Below are 20,000 nucleotides of genomic sequence, written 5' to 3' on the forward strand. Positions count from 1 at the left end.
AGCACTTAAGCGGAAGTTTGACAATTTTAATGTGAATCTCCGTAAAAGCGAAGGATTTCTAACTTCTATTCGACGTATTCCTATTCCGGAATACGGTCAATCGAATGCGCCCTAGGAGTTACCCTAATATTTTTTACGCGAGAAGGTACGGGTTTTTCTTTATTTTTAAAAATCAAAAACATTTTTCTTGGAGCAACTTTGGTCTTAAAATGCACTTCCGAAAGTTAATATAGGAGCGAGTTTCTCGCTTTTACTTCAAACTCGACCCCACATTTTGGAAAAACTATCAAACGATGGATCTATGGAGTAACTTTGGCCCCATACAAACTGGTTTTACTCGTTCATTGCGCTTTGCGCCTCCACGAATTGAAAATATATTGCGAGTGGTAGCTTAACAACTACGATTCTTAACCCAAGAAACCTTTTCTTACCTAAATATCCGTTGGTCGCATAATTTTTGAAGAAGTGGATCTCACTCTTAGGTTGTCCTTCTTCAACCCAGTAACTCGTGTCTTCAGCTATGTCTCTCAGGACCAAGGTACTGCGGCTGCCACTCGCAGGGTGAAACTTCACTTGGCCTGCAAATCATGGGAAAAAGGGAAAAGAGTTTTAGCAAAACAAATAATCTTGTTAAACACGACCGACACTGTATATTTCAAATGTTCCGCTGTGACGATTCTTGGTGCACTGAAAACCAGAGGATTAAACCGGCCATGTACTGATTGTAAAACGGAGGAGCCAATTCGCTGTTCCGTTTAACAAATATATAAATGGTGTAGAGTGAGGACTTGTTTTAGCTTAGTTATGCATCTCTCGCAACGTCTCAGTTGGTGCTCCCAGGAGCTTTTTGTTATAGGGACGATATCGTTGATGTCACCCATTGTCATTAATGTGCCAACCAGAGCCCCATTGGCTGTCGAAACAAAACGTCTTTTGTTCCTGTGGTTGGCAAATTTGAATAACAAGAGCAATGTTTGTAAACAGATATCTCCCCGATATGAGTGTCACTGTTTCCTCAGAAACCGAACACACTACTTAACCTCGTTCACAGGGTCTTTCCCTCTGATGTGGGGAGATGAAAGGCACTGGGAACGAGGTTGAACAAAACTAAGTTGTCTTCAACGTCGTTCGCTCTTTTCCAGCCATTGCGTTCTGCTTCATATGGCAATGGCATCAAACCAGCCCAATGAGATCTAATGAAGATAGAAGTTTTAAAGAGGTTACGGTATTGATTAACTGAATATTGCTTGGTGAGAGATTTCCTTAAAGATTCTGCATTAAGTCCTCCGTGCTCTTTAAACTCTACTTTACCTGACTCTGCCAGAAATTTGCCTGTCAGTTTGTGTAAGAACGCTCTTCCAGGTTTCTTTTGGATGTCCACCTTCGGAACTGATGCAGCGGCAGCTTCTTTTGGCATTTCCGATTTGCTCAGTTTTATCGCAGTCTCCGGTACATCCGAATCCAGAGCGTTAACAATCTCCTTCGCAAGGGATGTAAGAGAATTGTCAAACACAGTCCCCTCTCTATTGAAAGATCATAACAGAATCTTAGCAGAACAACTGGATGACAAACTCTTCTTAACACACGCGGCCGGAGCTTATATTTCATCCGGCAGCAGAAGGCGAATTAAGGCTCCGTCCTCACGCATTACGCATTGTGTATCCCGGGAGGCAAAACTGACGGAGGTAACCTGCGAGTAAGCTCTCCAAAGCGAGGCGAGGCCGCCTCGCTTTGGAGAGCTTGCTAGCGGGCTAAACCAGAATGGAGGGAAAAGTGTCGAAAATATTCAGAAACGTGTGAACGGGGACTGAAACTACTGCCAGTCGTCTTACTTCAGTACCCATCTTGTACAAGCTGTATAAGTCCTCGAAGGTTCTTCGATTACAGCAGATGACCAGTTATTGCAATTTTTGCATTATATTGCCACAATAAAGATGACGTGATACCAAAGTAATGATACCTATGAGCGAAGTTTATTTTTTCACCATTTTGCCCACTCATTTGATTAAGAAGAATGCGGATCGTAAAATCTTGATCGATTGATGAAAGACTGACAAGCTGACGTAACAACTTTCGGAATGGCGAAGAACCTGCTGCTTTGGCGAATCATTTTTAATGAAAGATGATTGCAAATTCTCGCACGTTTTCACCAAATGAAGAATTAGCCAATATCAAAAATATTATAATACGCTATGTTTGTCCCCCCAAGATTTTGCATAAGCATTGTTTCCAGTTTCTCTTGGGACCATTTTAAGTCCCAAGAGAAAATAAAACAACGCTTACGCAAAGTTTTGGAGGGACAACAGAATATTATTGTATTTTTATATTGGCTTATTAAACAGCCTGTGTTACTTTTCCGAAACGTAAAAGGAATTTTCGAAAATATGCCATCCTTAAAGACTTTTATGCGAGGATCATCGTCGGTAATCAATGGTTGGCAACCGGTGATTGCCTTACGTCGCTGGCTGATGCAAACGCGTCCCTTCAGCTAGAGTAAGGAGTTGCTTTTCTACCTAAAGTCGATCCATAACAGACCAGCAGTGATGATACCCAGCCATCCTTGTGCTTTAAAGCCCTTTTCACACATAACAGGCACAATGGATTTTGACTGGGCGTCTGCGTAGTTCAGTTCCTTTTTGCAATTCCTGGAACCCTGAAAGCAAACGGAACAATCCAGTAAATGTTGCGTTGTATATATACATTATTCTCTGAAAAACAGGGAACAGTCTTTTTTTTTTTTCAGTAGTGTAGCAGCTCTCGTAACCAGCTATTGTTTGATATTGTGAGCAGCTTCTATAGTTTTTAAGTTCAAGTCATTATTTCAATTGTTTCGTTTTTTGTTTTCGGCTAGGGTAGCCAATCACGTGACGAGAGCTGCTACATCACCCTTTTTTTTCCGAGATCACAAAATAATCACTAGTTAACGCTTCGTCACAGAGGTTGCAAATAGGCGTGGTTTTTTAGATGCAACACCTTAAGTATTTAATCGGCTTGGTTAATACTTCACTTTACCCTATCGACAGTACTGCTGGGGTTTTACTATGTATTAATTTCCTCGTGGACAAAAGAAACGCATTTTGTTTGGAAGGTTAAAGTGGCCTAAAAAATTACGATCGCTCACCGTATAATCACTTGTCATAAAGCAGCAAATGACGGCAGCGTTATCCACTCCACGAGCCATGCTTAAAACAAACAAAACGAGGGTTAGACCTTGATTACGAATGAGACGAGAGCTGGATTTACTTGAGCAAAGCGGGAATGTCAAGTGAGCTGAAGCGAAAGTCGATGACCAAAGCCCTGTAGTAATGATACCAGATAACGATAGGAAAATAACGATAACGATAGGAGTTCTAGCAATAGAATTGGGTAGATGAATGAACGGACGACGAATCCCTGAAAACTAGTATCTGCAATGTTATTTTCTTTTTTTTGTCAATAGTTTAATTAGGTGAAAACCGTTTGTGTCTTTCTGCCATCTCAACCCACCTGTCATTTATGTTTCCTGAAATACCGTCGTGTACATCCATCCAAGCGTTGATGCCGAGGCGACGTAATCCTCCGTAAACTTTTTCCACCAAGTTTTGGACGTTCCATTGGTAGGACAACATCACGTGATGTGTCGCCATGGCTACCTTCAGCGATATGAAGCAGTGCTTGAGCGGAATTTAACGGAAAGCTAGTGAATGGGACAAGCTCCGATCAAGAAGATGATTTAAAGACGGTGCAAACTAATTCAAAGCAATTTTTGCCCCAGTCTATGATTATGCAGGAATTGTAGATCTTAACAAGAGTTATTGAAATCCAAAGAGAAAATTGGGGGTAACCACACATCTTTCAAAGATAATTGATGAATAATATTAGTAAAAAACTTTAAAATACAAAGCACCGATAGCAAACCTGAGTATCTCGAGATGCGCATAACGTATGCGCAACAACAATAGTAGGCACCGTCCTTAAAGCATTGATTATTTATTCTGATACGAAAACTATCGTTCTATCTATCAGTCAAATAAAGTTAACGCGATTCCGAAAGTTGTCACTTGCAGTTTGTCTGGTCAACATGTTCTTGAATACTGTCGTTTTTTGTAGCTTAAAAGCAAATAACAATTTGACAGTTTCTAACCGTTTAATGTGTTTAGCGCAGAAATATGACAACCCAGCAGCAACGAAGCTTTCTTTCGATACTTGTAACGCTATATGTTTGGGAAATATAGCAAGACATATTGTTGTAAAATTGTGGCCTTTATTTAAAGCAACACGTGCACGCTCTGTGGGCCTATTTTCAAGTTTGATTTAAAAACCTGGGACATGATGCTGAGCGTATGATACATTATCCGCTTTCTGAGACCCACATGTTTTTACATTTGAAAAACTTCACGGTTACATTATGTAGTATCCGCTTGAAATCAAGTCCAAATATGCGCTTTGATTGCCACAGAATAATAATGATTTGAATCATTTGAGAGGTCAAAAAATCTTTTCTAAGATTGCCAATCATAGAAAAGATATTAATTCGCCAATCGATGCGTAAACTTATTTAAAATGCAAACAACATAAATGACTAAGAAATGAGTTCGTTGCAGTAGTGCATGAATTTGAAAGGTTTTACAAGCTAAAATAATTCTAGGTAACCAAGAACTACTCTCTAATACACTCAATCCTTGTCCTTGTTCAAAGGAGATACTAAATTGCAAATGTGACTAGAATTCTTTGCTATGGAAACAAACGTAAATATCAGGTGAACTAACATATGTAAAAGAATATTGGGCGAAGTTACCTTCGTTTCTTGTCTTCTGAGAAATCTTCAGGCGGATTCCTAAGAATGAAACCAGTGCCTTTTATTTGAGTTAAATTGATCTCTTTACACTGCTTCTTCTTACTTTCACAGCGGACGTAACTGTGTTTGGTTTAAAACGTTCAACGTCTTTTTTCATGCAAAACATGTTAAACATGTGACTTAATAAGTGGAAAAACTCATGCGTGAAAATTTCAGCTACATATATAATAGACGAGGATCGAAACAAAAAAAGACAAAGATCTCCCGAAATTTTTTTTAGTAGAAAAGGAGTTGAGGAGATTGTATTTGGGAAAGTGTAGTTCCTGTCAATTATCAATGAACTATTATGTCTTTTCCCGTCATGTATTTCTGAGATGTGCTTGATGGAACTCGGTAGCTCGATGAAAGAGCAATAACAATCAAAAGGCCTTAGAGCGGTTTTCAATTGAGTGTCGAAAGTAATTAGCGAATTGCTTTGGTTTATGATTACTTCACTCATTGATTGGTTCAAAGTTCTTGCGCCATTTTTTCAACCAATCAGAAGTGAAACCAAAGCCAATCGTGGCTCGCGCGTGCACATTTTCCCGCGCTTTGTATCGACTGCGTGTAATTACTTCGAGTTTGATTGGTTTACCAGATTGTCTCCGTTCTTTTGGATTGGCCAAAGTAATTGCTTTGGTTTTGGTTTTACGACACTCATTTGAAAACCGCTCTATGATCGAGTCCTGTTCAAGTCTGTGTTTCTTCCTGGCTTCTTTGCTCGGACTTTTAAGTTGCTTCCACAACTCCGATTTTTTGTTCTGAGCTGAGAAAATCACTTTATACCCCGAACCCCAGTTGGAATATATAATCCTCTCACATGGATGATGATGTCACCCCTGGCGTTTCTGATACTTATGACTGACGAATTCTTCATTTGGCATTTCATTACGTGCATGAAAAGGAAGCTGGTCAACTCTCCATCTAAACAACGAAATGGGGCTTAAGGAAGTTGGGGTGAATTCAGAACGACTGCGCATGCTCAAAGGTCGTGCGCTTCGTTCGTGCCAGACCTCTTCCCGCCAATCTACTTCCAGCATTCTCAAGTCGTTCTCGCCCCTGAATTCGCGATTATCCTGAATTGTCAATTTGCTTTGAATTCACTAAAAATCATATCCGTGGGTTGAATTCTACTCTGCAGGAACCGCTTCTTTCCGCTTTACCACTGAAGATCAAGACACCGCCTTTCTAAAAAAAAAAAAACATTTTTTTAAGTCTACCATAGAATATTGCTGGTGAAGAGTAATCAGGCCTAAGTTAGACCAATAATTTAGGCCTAACCTTTGATTTTCAACCGACCTTTTGTAGTGTTTAATTTTGTTTGTTGGCGAGTGATAATACAGCATTATCAAATAGTTTAAAATATTGTCCCTGAGCAGCTAGCGGTGAGGTGGTCGAGTGGTTAGGTGACGGGTTGATCAACATTCCCAGGTACGAGTCCTTTGTCCGTACAATTGGATTGTCTTTTCAAACAAATATGACCATTTCCATAATCCATGTCAAGCTTTCAGTCTTCTAAATTCATAATAATAGTGAACAATTCAGGATAATCGCGAATTCAAGGGCCAGAACGGGTTGGACTTCTTCTCGCCGTCCCCTCACCAGGTCCTCCGCACGATGCGACAGTTTTTCGAAATGGAGGATGCTGCATCTTTCCATAGGGAATTATTCAGTAATATATGATTAGCGTCTTCACTACAATGAAATAGCTTGCTTTCAAGGTGTAAATATAATAATAAGAACGCCAATTGATATATAGATTTAGCCAAACCTAAAAGCGGAGCTCCCGGGATATAAATTCTTACAAAAAGTTAACAGGGCTCGAGCCTGTTGTCAGATCGAAACCCAGTACCTCACGGTCAGCGGTCAACTTAAAATCGTTAACTGACCTCGATGAGCTCTAACTTGAGACTGCGATATGGTCACGTGATACCGGTCCGCGGATACCTTGTTTAGGCAGATGTCAATTCACCACAACATAGCTGTCCAGTATATCAAAGATGTACGGTGACCAAAAGCAAATTTTCTCGAACAGGCCTCCGTGTTCAAAAGGTGCCATAACGCTATCCACCGGGTAAATCACTATCGAGCCGATAAACAATAGCAAAACCAATTGAGTTATCCAGCGGATAGTGACTTTATCCAGGGGATAGTGCTTTCCACCCTTCGAACAACTAGGACAGCAGCGTTGTCACGGAAAATAATCCTTTTTCGGACTTAATGCATTCCCTAATACATTCAGCACTGGATGTCTCTCAGCCCGCGTTTCACATAATAATAATTCAAAAAGCTCACAAGAATAAAATGTTCCCTCATTTATTTAAATATTTTCGAAAATTAATTCTGCATTACTAATCCATGAGAATTTATACAACTCCTTCATTATTGTATGACGACGACCAAAACCGAAGCTACCCCAGTTCGCACCCACTCCTTCCCAGTACTTTACCCCAGGAACCACCATTCAAATAAATGGTCCTACTATTATTTAAAATCTTTAAAAAGTCGGCAATACAAATTCATAGATTTAAAAAGCTTTCTTAATATTGTATGACGACAACCAAAACGGGAGCTACTCAAATTCACCTACCCCTCCCTTGTACTTTACTCCACGATTCACCATTTATATAAATAGTACTACAGTAATTTAAATACTTCATAAGTCAGCGATACAAATTCATAGAGTTAAAAAGCTTTCCTATTATTGTATGACGACAACCAAAACCACACCTACTCCTCCCTGGTACTTTACTCCACGATTCGCCATTTATATAAATTGTACTACTATTATTTAAATACTTTGATAAGTTAAGTGCGCGATACAAATTCATTTAAAACGCTTTCTTGTTATTGTCTGACGACAGCGAAAACCGAAGCTACTCTAACTTACACTCACTTCTTGCCAGCAATATGAAGCAATTGAAAAACTACAACCCTCGACTATTTCTCGAGACATTCTAAATTTGTATGGGTTTAGGCCTAGTAATATGGGCAACATTTTTCGTGCAACTTGTCGCGCAACAATGTTGCGTTGCAAGTTGACCAATAATATTATTGTTTTGCGACGTTCTCGTTCACGACCGCGTCGTAGATCTCAAAGTCCCTCTTATCTCGAAGTTGTGGTCCCTTTGCAAAAAATACAAGCTTCCATTTTACCGAATTATCAACGTCCCCACTCGTTTTCCTTTCTTCTAATGGCTGCGAGGAATGAATTAATTTGAAAAGCAGTAAAGTCTATCTAATACAAAAAATATACAATCTTTTTCCCTGAATTATATATTTCCTATATTTACGATTGAATATTTGATGTTTATATTAAATTCCTGCAAAAAAATATTTTCACACGATCTAGCGATTAAATCCACTATCTAAAATAGCATTCTTCGAGGAATTGAAAATACAAATATTTTTTACAAGTTGACTTTGTACAGCACGAAGCATAACCTACATTTTATAGCCTGCGAGAAAGCTCTAGATTTTGGGGTTCCCCAGCGCCTGTAGCCTGCGAACAGCAGACGCATTTCCGGTCGTCGCTTCTCTGCCTGCCTCTTTCGGAGGCAGAGAAGCGACGACCGGAAATGCGTCTGCTGTTCGCAGGCTACAGCGCCTGCGAATCACGCGAAATATCTTCAGCGAGGAAGCGGCGAAACGCGAGGTTAGCCCAGTAACAAGCGGGGACACGCAAGGGGCTGCGTATCTTGCGATTCTCATTCACGCGGAGGTTAAACTGTACCAACATTCTTGTACGTCATGGAGATATATAAAGCCAGAAAAAATTATATTTCCTGTGAGAAATAAAAGTAATGAAAAAAGAATTAAAACATGATTAAGTGCGCGCCGTGACATTCGTAAGTCATTTAGTTTCCTTTCGTCCACTTTTCATAGCGTGCCTGATTGAGAAGTAGGTTATAAAAAATTAGTTTTCATTTACACGAAGGGTGAACTAATAAATTTTTACCACCACAAAACACTTTGCTTTCGACTCGCTTTGAATAAAAGAATGTACTGAACGCAAAATCAAGGCTAAATGTGAGATACAGTATTTCAAAGGACATCTTTTGCAGAGGGGATAACCATTTTGAGCATTTCGAAAAAATTATCTTAACTATTATGGTGAAAACGGAACAAATTGACTTAAGCATGGGTTGTTACCATCTCCAATCTTTAAAAACGGTCGAAAGGTCACAGGAATATTGTCACAATTGGGTTAAAATTTCGCTCCATGTAAGGTAATCTGGATTCCAGAGTCCACAAAAAGTTTTTTTTAAAACGTAGAATCTGGAATCCTGGGCTACAGAAGCCGGAATTCGGTCCTAGGAACAAAGAAATCCCCATAAAATCCAAAATGTGGCCACGTCGGGAATTCGGAATCAAGGAATAAGGAACAAGGAACATGGACTCCGGAATCCACAGCGTGGAATCTAGAATCCAAGACTGTCTTCAGTGGATTTCGTCACAACGGACTTAACTATGAACGAAGTGATATCAGAAATAAATCATATATTGAACTGCGGATATGAAATCAAGTGAAGCTATGATCCGCGCAGTCATGAAGGCCATTTTAGCAATTACGCAGAGAAGCCTGAAAAATTCAGGACTTCAACGGGGTTTGAACTCGTGACCTAGCGATGCCGGTGCGACGCTCTATCCAACTGAGCTATGAAGCCACTGATGTTGAGAGTTGGTCATTTGTCGATTCAAATGTTCCCGTGATGACTGAATCAACGAACGAAATGACAAGAAATGACTAAACTATGATATAGAGAGGCAGTATCTAGCTAACTCTAAGAGCCACTTCAGTAAACTATGAGTGTTTTTTGCCATCCACAGCCGTAGTAAGGGTGGAGAGGATTGTAAGGAACTGAAATCTACGGATAATAGGGACTTTAAGATCTGCGACGGCGAGGACGACGAAAACTACAACTCAAAATATAACTTTGCACAATCTTAAGTCTTAAGCAAAAATTCCGCCTCGTTCGCGCCGTACAATGTGGGCTAAGTATCCCAAAAATAAATTGGTACGAGCGATTTCAGAGTAAAAATAGAGAATGAAAGACAGTGTCCAATCAAGTCGGCGTGGGTGGGTCCCTAACCCTAACCCTTTTTTTTTATCAACGACTGGAAATTCTCGAAACAGACAAGACCTAAGACCTAAGACAAATTTGGACCGAGCATTGAGGGAGCTAATATATATATATTTTTTATCTTCAAACAAACACGACCCACGACCCACCCACCCACGCGATTTAGCCTCACCCGAATGAAAGGTTCACATTTGTATGCTCATGTTGGTAATTTCGCGTCGGTATTGTTACGTAGCGAAAATATGTGCTAAAACGCTTGCTGCACGTGCAGCACGATTAGTTTTCCTCTTTTAACCAATAATATTATTGTTTTGTGGCGTTTTCGTTGACGATCGCGTCCCAGATCTTAAGTCCCAATTAATAGGCACCCCTGCACACGGTTCACCACTGGGAAGGAGTCCTACCAAGACTAACCAGGTTTAAATCGTCACAGAATGCTTTCATTAGAGTGTGGCTGACTAACCTGCATAGGGCGTCCTTTGGTTTCGTATGGAAGTAACAGAGTGGCAACAAAAGCCATAAGAGTCAATGCCATGTAAACACCAACAGACAGATTAAATGAAACTCTGAGCAACACCTACACGCAGAAAAGGATACGAAAAAACTAAAAACAAATTTATGGCCTTAGGAAAAATACGAGCTTGTGTCACTGAGCCGCTGGTTTTAAGTAAGATAATTTCTGCCTACAATATATGACTTCTGCACAATGCACTATGTCACCTCCGCACTATCCCTTCTGCAACTTTGATTCAAGATGCTTCTGATAATTTCTAGCATTTTCTTTTCATCCCTTGGGTTTTTGGGTTTACCGGATTTTTGAACCTAAACAATACCAATATTATGGCTCCTGATGCAAGGATGACCTGCACAAATTGTTTCAATGCAGTGAATCACAGAAGGTGGAACTAAAGCATATGAGAAATATAGAAATGGTTGTGTAAGACCGTACGGAAAATTTTTGTTTTTTTTTTTCACAAAATAGCATGTCAACTGGAGTTACTATTGTGAAGTAGAGTGAAGAACATTTTAACGTGACTATATAATTTTTTGACACTGCAAAAAGAATACCGGTACATCAAGGTTAAAATATTTATGTATCATACGGTCTAAAGCACTTTTCAGTCAAATGTTAAAATAAAACAAAGAAACACTTTGACCAATCAAAACAGAAACATGAAAGTGCTACTATGATCAAAAAATGATATCCTATATTTCCTTCAGAGTTTGAAAGTGTGTTTGCTGAACACCTGACTGGTAAAAATTTGAGTGTAAGGTTTGGATATCACGGTCCGTCATTACTCACGTTCAAAACTGACCGACTGGACCTCAGAGGGTTGGAGCTAGGGGAAAGTGTCTCCATTTACTCACTAGCTTAAAAGTGTGAAACCCCGAAACTCTCGTACTGCACATTAATTCAGCTGCGTACACACACATTGCATTCTTAAACTAGCGAGTCTTCAACATAATTTTCTCCTCGATCCAGCTCTCTTTAAGATTTTAAAGTTAGTAATGGCGGACCATTAAATAGCAAAATTCCAGTTAAATAAAGAGGTGTCTTCTTGCAATCAAAGCTTAAAACTTAGTTAACTATGTTTAGTTAACATAGTTTGAAATCCAACGAAGAACTACAATTGATTTTTGGTCATAGTAGCAATTTAAGGCATCAAAACCTACAAATTGGAGCTAACTCTGAGCCTTGACAGAAAATCATGCTCCCATGCGACAAGGATAAATTCCAAAGATGAACATACCCCTTAAAAAAGGGGAAGCTTAACCTCGGCAATGTGCACTTTTGTGCAACATCCATCCAAGGAAGAAATTGGAAAGTACTGTATTGGTCTATTTAGTGCTAAGCCAATGAATACTCTCACCTGAGCTATGTATGGTGTAACCATTGCGCCAACACGAGACATAGTACTGCAGCAACCAAGACCAACTGAGCGAACTACGGTTGGATAAACCTGCAATAAACAGATAAAAACAAAATTTAATGGGGACATTCCGTTTTTCAGTGAGTGATTAACCCATTGACTCCCGGGGGTTCCGCATTGACGAGTAAAATCGTATGGCGTTAGACAGAGTAAAATACTAAGTATGGCCGGTTTAGGCCCGTTTAAGAGTCAAAGGGTTTCAGTGAGTGATTAACTCTGTATTGGAAAAAAAAAATGTGTGGTTTGAAAGCCCCATGGGCATAAGGCGAATTTCCTAACATAGAATGAGCGGACACGTTTTTCAAATTACAAGACGAAAACGGAAGGCTTTCAAAGTGTGACTCTTTAATCTTCATAACAAACAAAACTACTGCAATGAGCAGCTCACCTCTGGTACATACACAAAGAAGCCTTGAAATACACCAAGAGAAAGGCCACGCACCATAAATATAAAAACCAACAAGATATTCCTGTGAAAGGAAATCACACCAGAAGAGAGTTGATATCCTTGCATAATAAACTATATTCAAAACAGAATGTTTTAAAGAGAGGGTGTGTAATACAACAGAGTTACATGTACAGCAGCACAACCCAAATTCACTGAAAGCAAAACATCATGCTTTGCTTCTAATACAGCATTAGTTCCTACACTGAAGCTGTCATAAGTCAGGTGAAGGATGATAAACCAGTTTATTACACCCATTTGGAAATCACTGGTGATCCTTGCAATCTGATTGGCCCCCAGAAGTGCGACTTATTCCCAAATCGCACTATTTTTTGCTCTAAATCGCACCATTTCCCCACCCAATGAGAATGGGCCACTAAAACAAAACAACCAATCAGATTTCAAGGCTTGTTTAAGGTAACCATCAAATTGCAGGAAAATGAAAACAAAGAAAACCATGTGTGGCCAATTTTGCAACTTTCATTCCCAACTGGATCAATTTAATATTGGCACTGACTAAAATCCTATATTTTAGCAATTAAATAATAATTATTGTGTGATTTCTAAACAGCTTTGTGCCGTGCAATTTTGGTCTGAAATCATACCTGGTCAGAATTCCTTGACATTATGTGTTCATTTAAAACTTAACATTACCTGTCAGTACAAATAAACATTAGAGACAGACATGCAGCCACCAACAAGAATTCCCCAGCTAGAGTTTTCTTCCTTCCAATCCTCTCCATACAGAGCATTGTTAAAAATATTCCTGGAAAAATTAAATTGTTAATTGAGAAACAGGAAACAAGTTCACTCATCCCATATTATCACAGCAAATACAAGACAAAACTTCAAGGTTCTACAAATTACACCAATATTAATATATGGAGCATTGATCACAGTATTGCTACTTCTTTCATTCCTCATACTTCTTGCATATAGAAATCAATGTAAGGTACTACGTTAATAGACCCTTACTTTGTACCGGTAATTCATTACATTACACATTATACATTTAACAAATCGAACGTGGTTCAGCGTTGTCTGTACTCTTATCGACAACGATATTCGTCATCACAGTGGTCTCACTTATGTTGTGGACTCACAAGGCGCACAACAAATTTTGACCACTGTGATGACGAATATTGTTTTCGATAAGAGTTCAGAGAATACTGAACCGCATTTGATTTGTTTCTTACCACAATATCCAACACCAAAGAAAATGTCTATTTCACAGCGTGTGACACAAAGAAAGTGCAAGCGCTGTCTGTAACTTTTTGCAATCTGATTGGTTTATTTCCCAAAACAAGGCATTCCTATTGGCTATTACAATTGCGTAATAATTATTATAGCAAGAGGAATTTAGTTTTACATGTAAAAGGTTACTGTTCAAAGTTCGCTGATGGAAGATAAAGATAACATTCACCAAGCGAAGAAGTGTCCGATCGCTCAAAGAACGATGCTATGTAACAAACAAGTTACTAACCTCACTTGCTGGGGGCCGTACTAGGGAATATCGGCCATTGGCCGTTTATGTACAGACCTCACTGCGGTCAGTCTGTACTGCTACGACCTTGGGCCAATATTCCCCAGTATGGCCCTTGTGCTTTGTTAGTAGAGGTTAGCATTCTACAGCTGGACAGCTAACATATTATTTTATCCAGTGGCCAGACCACTGCTAACTGGGGATATTGCACATCAAATCCAATCAAATAAAAGCAGAAAACTACAATAAAGTATGCTGATCATAATATCAAAAAGGGTTTTGGCTTTGGTTCTACTAAAGGGTCTTTGTGTAGAAGAAATCATGTCTTCTTTTTCAGAGTACTGTTTAATTAGGGCAATTAAAATGTTTGCTTGTTTTTTTTTTTTTTAATGAGAAATCAGAGTAGCCAAAGAAGAGAACAGAACAAACAAACTCAACCCACAAAAGTTATGATGCCCTGTCAGGGAATGAACCCAGGTCACATTTGAAAGGTGAATGCTTTCAACAGTGCTGTAACCTTGCCTTCCAACATACACGTTATTCCAAAATGGCCACTGATTTATGCGCATACAAATTGGCCCTTGTTGCCTCATTCAAGATAAAATATTCTTTTGAATTTTAAGCTTAAGAAAGAGGCATCAAGGGCTAATTTGAATAAAAACATAAGAATATTTAAATGGCGGCCATTTTGGAATAAGGTGTATTATACAAATCAGAAATGAAGAAGGCATCCTTACACTTAAGTGGACAATTATTTTAAGCAATGGCTCCCAACTGTGTGGCTTCATAGCTCAGTTGTTAGAGCATTGCACCGGCATTGCACCAGCATTGCACCTGCATTGCACCGGCATCGCATAGGTCATGGGTTAATCGTCCATTCAAGTACGAGGATCACTTCTCGAGATTGTTCTTTCTTTTGCAGAAGTTTCAGTTATGTTACTGACTGACTACATGTACATGTAGATTAAGGGTCATTATAAAGTGACCTGGCATCATGTCAAGTGATGTAAAACACACCTGGAAATTCAGCAAATGTGGTCCACAAAAGGCTGACATAGTCTTCAACTGTGAGCAATTTACAACCACACTCAGCCATGGAGGTAGATAGGCTCTCTGACAAGTAGATTAAACACAAGCTATTTTAAAAGTAGACGCTTTATGAGCGAACACTGGGTTGCCTATGGTACGTGTTACTCAAAAACAGATGGGACTGAGTTGGGTTGTATTGAACTGCAGCGTTCCAGGCAATATTTTCAAGTCGGGGGGTCATTAAGACCATTTAAGGGGTCACCCAGAAGTCGTACCAGCAGAGGCCCTTTGGCTCACACCTTCATACGACAAAACAGATCTTTTTCTGAGGTTTAAAACCTGGCTACCAGCCTATTAATCATTTGACAGAAAGAAAACATTCCTGTCATCTTTAGAAAAAATAGGCGCACATTGCGTACGTGTGGTAGTGCAGTAACACAGCGCTTTATTCCATATTGTCAACTGAGCTGCATTTTGTCTTCCAGGATATTCAAGTTCAATATGTAGCTCCAATAGTACACGATATTGTTTTGGTATTGTATATCATTGTCGTGGTATGGTAAAAGTCTTAGGTAAATACCCCGGTAGCCCCCTGAGGAGACATGTGGTTACTAGCAAAGTACTAAACCTAGAATGATTGAAGAAAATAAAAGGGAATCGAGAAACATTGCCTTCTAGGCTGACATGTTGATCATTTCCAAATTTCCTCACAACTTCTTTTCATCACAAGTTTAAGCATGCACTCAAACTTGTCCCCAGGGTCTCTCTTCTTCCCTTCCTTCAAGGAAGGGAAGAAGACAGACCAAGCAAGATACTGATTTTGTTAGCTTGCTTTATGCAAAACAAATATTGATGCAAAAGTAAATAAATATTGATACACAGTTTTTAAGAAGAGCAGAAGGAAGTTTTCAGGACGGTCGACCAAGAATAAATTTTTTGGCATCAGCAACACAATTAACGACATGAAAGCAACATTAATCTTGAACTGCGAATGTGAAAAGTTACCATCAGCAAAAAACATTTTTGTGGGATTTTTGCTACGTTCAAATTTGTTATTGTACTTTGGCTGCACAAGTAAATCGAAAAATCGAAAGTGACATCGAATTCAGCGGTCACCGTGATCAAGTTACCGCGGCATCTGTGTCAAATGACGGCAAGATTGTAACCCGGTTTTTGTTTTTGTTAGTTTTCTTTTTCTTTCAAGTGTTATAAAGTTTGGGAAGAAATGTGCGAATTCAACACAAAGATCACAATCGCCCAACTTTTGACGTTGACCATTGTTTCTGCAAAGTCAAAAATTTATTCTCCAAGACAAGGTTATTTATCACGAGGTAATTCCATCGTTTTGGGAATAGCAGCTACTTTATTATTCATCAGCGTCACAATTTTTTGCCGATTTTGGGGCTCATTTTGTTGCTTCAAGGCGCTCAATTCCTTCAATGTTTGTTACATCCATAAAAAATATTGCCATTTGATTTCGGTGTTGTATATAAGTTAGTAAAATATTAGAAACAAAGCTCACTTGATATCCAACAGCGAAAAATGAAATTGTTGTCAATGATCATTACTCGTCACTTTAAAGGTTCCAGATATATATTTTTCACTGCCTGTCTTGTTCATCCAATTGACGTTCCATTCTTGAGCTCCATAAGGGTATATTTTGCTTAAAGATCCACTAAAACGCCATTCACGTTACAATGACTTTCGACGTCATTGCAGGTTAATTATAAATGTTCTCCTGTGTGCACCAGAGAAATTTACGCATTGCCCCAGCCCCCTCAAACCAAACAAAATATGCACAGAAGACTCTATGCTTAAAGACACCACTAAGCAGGGGAGTCGCATGCAAGACTTTTCATGACACGGAAAAAAAAAATATGGAGAAATGAAATGCAGATTCCGACTGGGTTTGGCAACCCAGCAATAAATAATAATAATAATAATAGTAAAAATAGAACTGTAACCAGGATAAGACATATTAAAATGTACAAACGTTCTCTGGTTAAATGTTTTTTAACCAGAGAACGTTTTTACATTAATATAATAAATATAATAATAATGACTTTATTTATAAATGAGGCTAACATATTTACTGTTGACCCAGTATTTTTATAAAGCGAAAGATCACACATGGAAAAGCAACTTAAAAAGTTGCAAAGAAGCTTAAAAGAAAGTCTAGGGGGTGCTTCCCTTTTGTCAGAACTGGCCGGCCAGACCAGACAGGTTGCAAAGAAATTTGCAACAATTTGAAGGAACACTTGCATGATAATCCCTCAAATTCTTCTGGTGGAGTATACACATGTATCATCCAAAAAGTGACAATATCACTGTCTTATTTGAAGGTGTTGTAGAATTAGTCCTTCCAAATGCCCAGTCCTAGGATTAAATGGGACTTGAACCTACATGGATGATCATGTGATTGCTCCGCACAGTCCTCTAACACAAAGCTATCAAGCAACCTTGGAGCCACTCAATTACAAATTAATTACTAACTTCTTACTAACCGAGCGCAAGGGCCGTACTGGGGAATATTGGCCCAAAGTCGTGGCAGTACGGGCTGAGCGCAGCGAGGTCTGTAGAAAAACGACCGAGGGCCAATATTCCCCAGTACTGCTCGAGCTAGCTCAGTTAGTAAGTAGTTTATTATATGGCTTTTTAATTACCTTTTGCTTTGTTTTTGCAAGCGCGTAATGATAACAGCCCATGGGCATTACAGCAGAATAATGCCCTACAATTGTCACAATCAGCCAATCAGAGCGCCCGATATATCGGCTACAAACACAAGCCATATAATAAAGTGTATTATTGTTTTTGTACCCTGAAATTGTTACTAGCTCAATCAAACTAAAAATGTGGTAAAATTACCAAAATGAAAACAATAATTTAATGATATTTAGTGCTGATTTCTTAGAGTTTTAAATTAATATTACATGTATATGGAGCTTTGGCCAGTGTCAGACAGAAGTTGTGAACAAAGATTCCCCCGTTGTACATATAAATGACATTGTCTTAGCTTTCCTTCACACCTTTATCACAAGTATTTTCTCCTGAGTTTACTTGCTGGAAAACTTGTGTTGTCATAAGCACCACACCATAGTACAGGAATCCACAAGAAAATCTGTTAAGGGAAGAGAAGGGTGAATTGTCAAACAATTTACAAATATTTACATTTACAAGTGAAAACATGTACTACTCAGTAGATTTCACTTGGATGGATTACATTGAAATGATATTGATCTTGCCTTACAAAAAACATAACATGTACCGGTAGATTTTAGCCAAGCCTACATGTAAATAAACCCAAGCCTTACAATCAGTTCACCTGGCTTGAGCCTGCACTCTGTGATCCCATTCTCGGTTTTCACACGATGTCAAGACCGCCATGTTTGTGCCCCTAAACAAAGAAATGGCGGCCATATTTGTGTCCCCACTAAATCCTCCGGGAATTGAATTTTACTATTATACGAACGTTTTCTTTTGTTTTCATCGCAAAACATGGCTGTTGATCATGTGTGTGAAAACCAACAATTGAAAACCAGTACCTGGTCAGCGGTCAAAAACAGCTGACCTCGATGAGCTCTAAACTTGAGCTTGTCATATGGTCATGTGATACTGGTCAGCGGATACCTTGTTTTGACAAGTGTCAATTGACCATAACATGGATATCCAATTGTATCAAAGAACTGATGCACACTGTAAACTAGCTGGAGTATGGCCACCATGTTGGGCACAAGTAAAACCTCTTACTAACCAAGCGCGAGGGCCGTACTAGGGAATATTGGGCCGAGGTCGTGCCTGCGCACGGTTCATACAAAAACGACCAAGGCCAACGTTCCCCAACACGGTCCTGAGCAAATGAGGTTAGTCAGTTGTTTATTATATGGCATTGTTTCTTTGAGTGTTTGGACAGTTCCGGTTGTTTCATTCACATCAACTTGCGGTGCAGTGTTAAAGATGAGAGGGAATTTTGATGACAAGAGCAATTTGAATCGCAGAAATGAGTCGAACGATTTATAACACAAGTTTTAAAAGATTTGTGAGGTTCATTTTTTGCTTAAAGAAAATCTTTTCAAAGGCATGTAATGTTTAAAATTTCCATAGCAAAAGACTGTGAATCATAAAATCAGTGGAGTTTGAAAATGTAGAGTTAACAACATATTAAGAAAAAATTGCCTACTCGTGAGTTGAAAGGAAAACAGTCAATCATCGTCAAATACCTCTGAAAACCAGATATTGTATTTAGTTCGTACTCTTCTCGATTTTATGAGCAGATATTTATAAAAAGACTTGCACAGGAGGAGATCTAGGTTGGCCGCAGGTAAGCTTTCCACATTTTCCTTCATGCTGGCCAATTGTTTTCATGTAACGGTAGAGTGTTCCTATCAGTGCATTGTTGTTTTCTTGGTGGTGTTGGTATTTTTTTCTGCTGATTAAAAAATAATCATTTTTTTACTGGCTTTCACTGGCCTCTTCACTCTTCTCATTTTGACCTGGATAGTAAAATTTGTTTGGTGAATGTTCGTAATCTTTGTCTTCCATCAGCGAACTTTGAACCTTTATACATAAAACTAAATTCCATTTGCTATATTTGTACCGCTGTGATGAAAAAATTAAATTTCTCTTTTTAAAAACTATTTTTGGAGAGAGAAGAAAATACAGAAACAGACCATTTCCATGGTAATGGTCTGTACTGTAAAATCCCAACTGAAAACCAGCCAATCAGAGTGCTTCATTTAGCCATTATTATTAGAATATTATTAATTGTTTGGTGACTTCATCGTTGTGCATACACGCCCACAAGCAATACCGCTAGCCATGATTACCATGAAAAAAGCAGTAATTCATGGGTTCCTAAGAATATGGTGCTTCCCTTGGCAGCCCTTTGGGCTGGCTGAGCTCTGCTAAAAGTAATTATTGGTAACAGGAATTTTCTGTGAATCTAGACAGGGTATGATCTGATGTTTACTTACAAGATTAACCAAAGAAGTAGTGTTGTTAACCTATATTCTTCATTGAACAAAACAAAGATGTTTCCATGTCCTACATTCTGCATAGAAATGGAAAGTCAGTTCGTAAAAATACAACAATGTCAAAACCTGAATCAACAAATTCATTTCTTCTTTAAATTTCTATTACAATCAATGGCATTTTCAAGAGCTGGCAGCCATCTCTATCAATTTAAAACTAAACTGAAAGGACCAACTGCATTAAT

At 38.9% G+C, this 20,000-nt stretch overlaps 2 protein-coding genes across 5 annotated transcripts in view; both read right to left on the minus strand.

Annotated features, from left to right (window-relative positions):
• The window catches only part of LOC137973940 (uncharacterized), a 6,868-nt gene extending 1,912 nt beyond the window's left edge, over positions 1 to 4,956 (minus strand). Inside the window, exons 1-6 of one of the 3 annotated variants that reach the window (XM_068820857.1) lie at positions 4,778 to 4,956; positions 3,487 to 3,632; positions 3,122 to 3,182; positions 2,514 to 2,653; positions 1,312 to 1,523; positions 432 to 578 (exon numbers count right to left, since the gene is read on the minus strand). In XM_068820857.1, coding sequence (XP_068676958.1) covers positions 432 to 578; positions 1,312 to 1,523; positions 2,514 to 2,653; positions 3,122 to 3,182; positions 3,487 to 3,626 — 700 coding nt within the window. In that variant the 5' untranslated portion in view covers positions 3,627 to 3,632; positions 4,778 to 4,956. Of the gene's footprint in view, positions 1 to 431; positions 579 to 1,311; positions 1,524 to 2,513; positions 2,654 to 3,121; positions 3,183 to 3,486; positions 3,677 to 4,777 lie in introns of all 3 variants that reach the window. The other 2 variants (XM_068820851.1, XM_068820849.1) reach the window with 2 other exon arrangements.
• A 2,153-nt stretch (positions 4,957 to 7,109) lies between these two features.
• The window catches only part of LOC137970037 (synaptic vesicle 2-related protein-like), a 33,323-nt gene continuing 20,432 nt past the window's right edge, over positions 7,110 to 20,000 (minus strand). Inside the window, exons 9-17 of one of the 2 annotated variants that reach the window (XM_068817454.1) lie at positions 19,759 to 19,835; positions 17,815 to 17,906; positions 14,777 to 14,872; positions 12,931 to 13,042; positions 12,220 to 12,301; positions 11,772 to 11,861; positions 10,364 to 10,477; positions 8,424 to 8,601; positions 7,110 to 8,311 (exon numbers count right to left, since the gene is read on the minus strand). In XM_068817454.1, the coding sequence (XP_068673555.1) occupies positions 8,593 to 8,601; positions 10,364 to 10,477; positions 11,772 to 11,861; positions 12,220 to 12,301; positions 12,931 to 13,042; positions 14,777 to 14,872; positions 17,815 to 17,906; positions 19,759 to 19,835 (672 nt within the window). In that variant the 3' untranslated portion in view covers positions 7,110 to 8,311; positions 8,424 to 8,592. Of the gene's footprint in view, positions 8,312 to 8,423; positions 8,602 to 10,363; positions 10,478 to 11,771; positions 11,862 to 12,219; positions 12,302 to 12,930; positions 13,043 to 14,776; positions 14,873 to 17,814; positions 17,907 to 19,758; positions 19,836 to 20,000 lie in introns of those variants that run through there. The other variant, XM_068816836.1, reaches the window with a different exon arrangement.

This window comes from Montipora foliosa, chromosome 1, assembly GCF_036669935.1.
Source record: "Montipora foliosa isolate CH-2021 chromosome 1, ASM3666993v2, whole genome shotgun sequence".
NCBI classification, from domain to species: Eukaryota; Metazoa; Cnidaria; class Anthozoa; order Scleractinia; family Acroporidae; genus Montipora; species Montipora foliosa.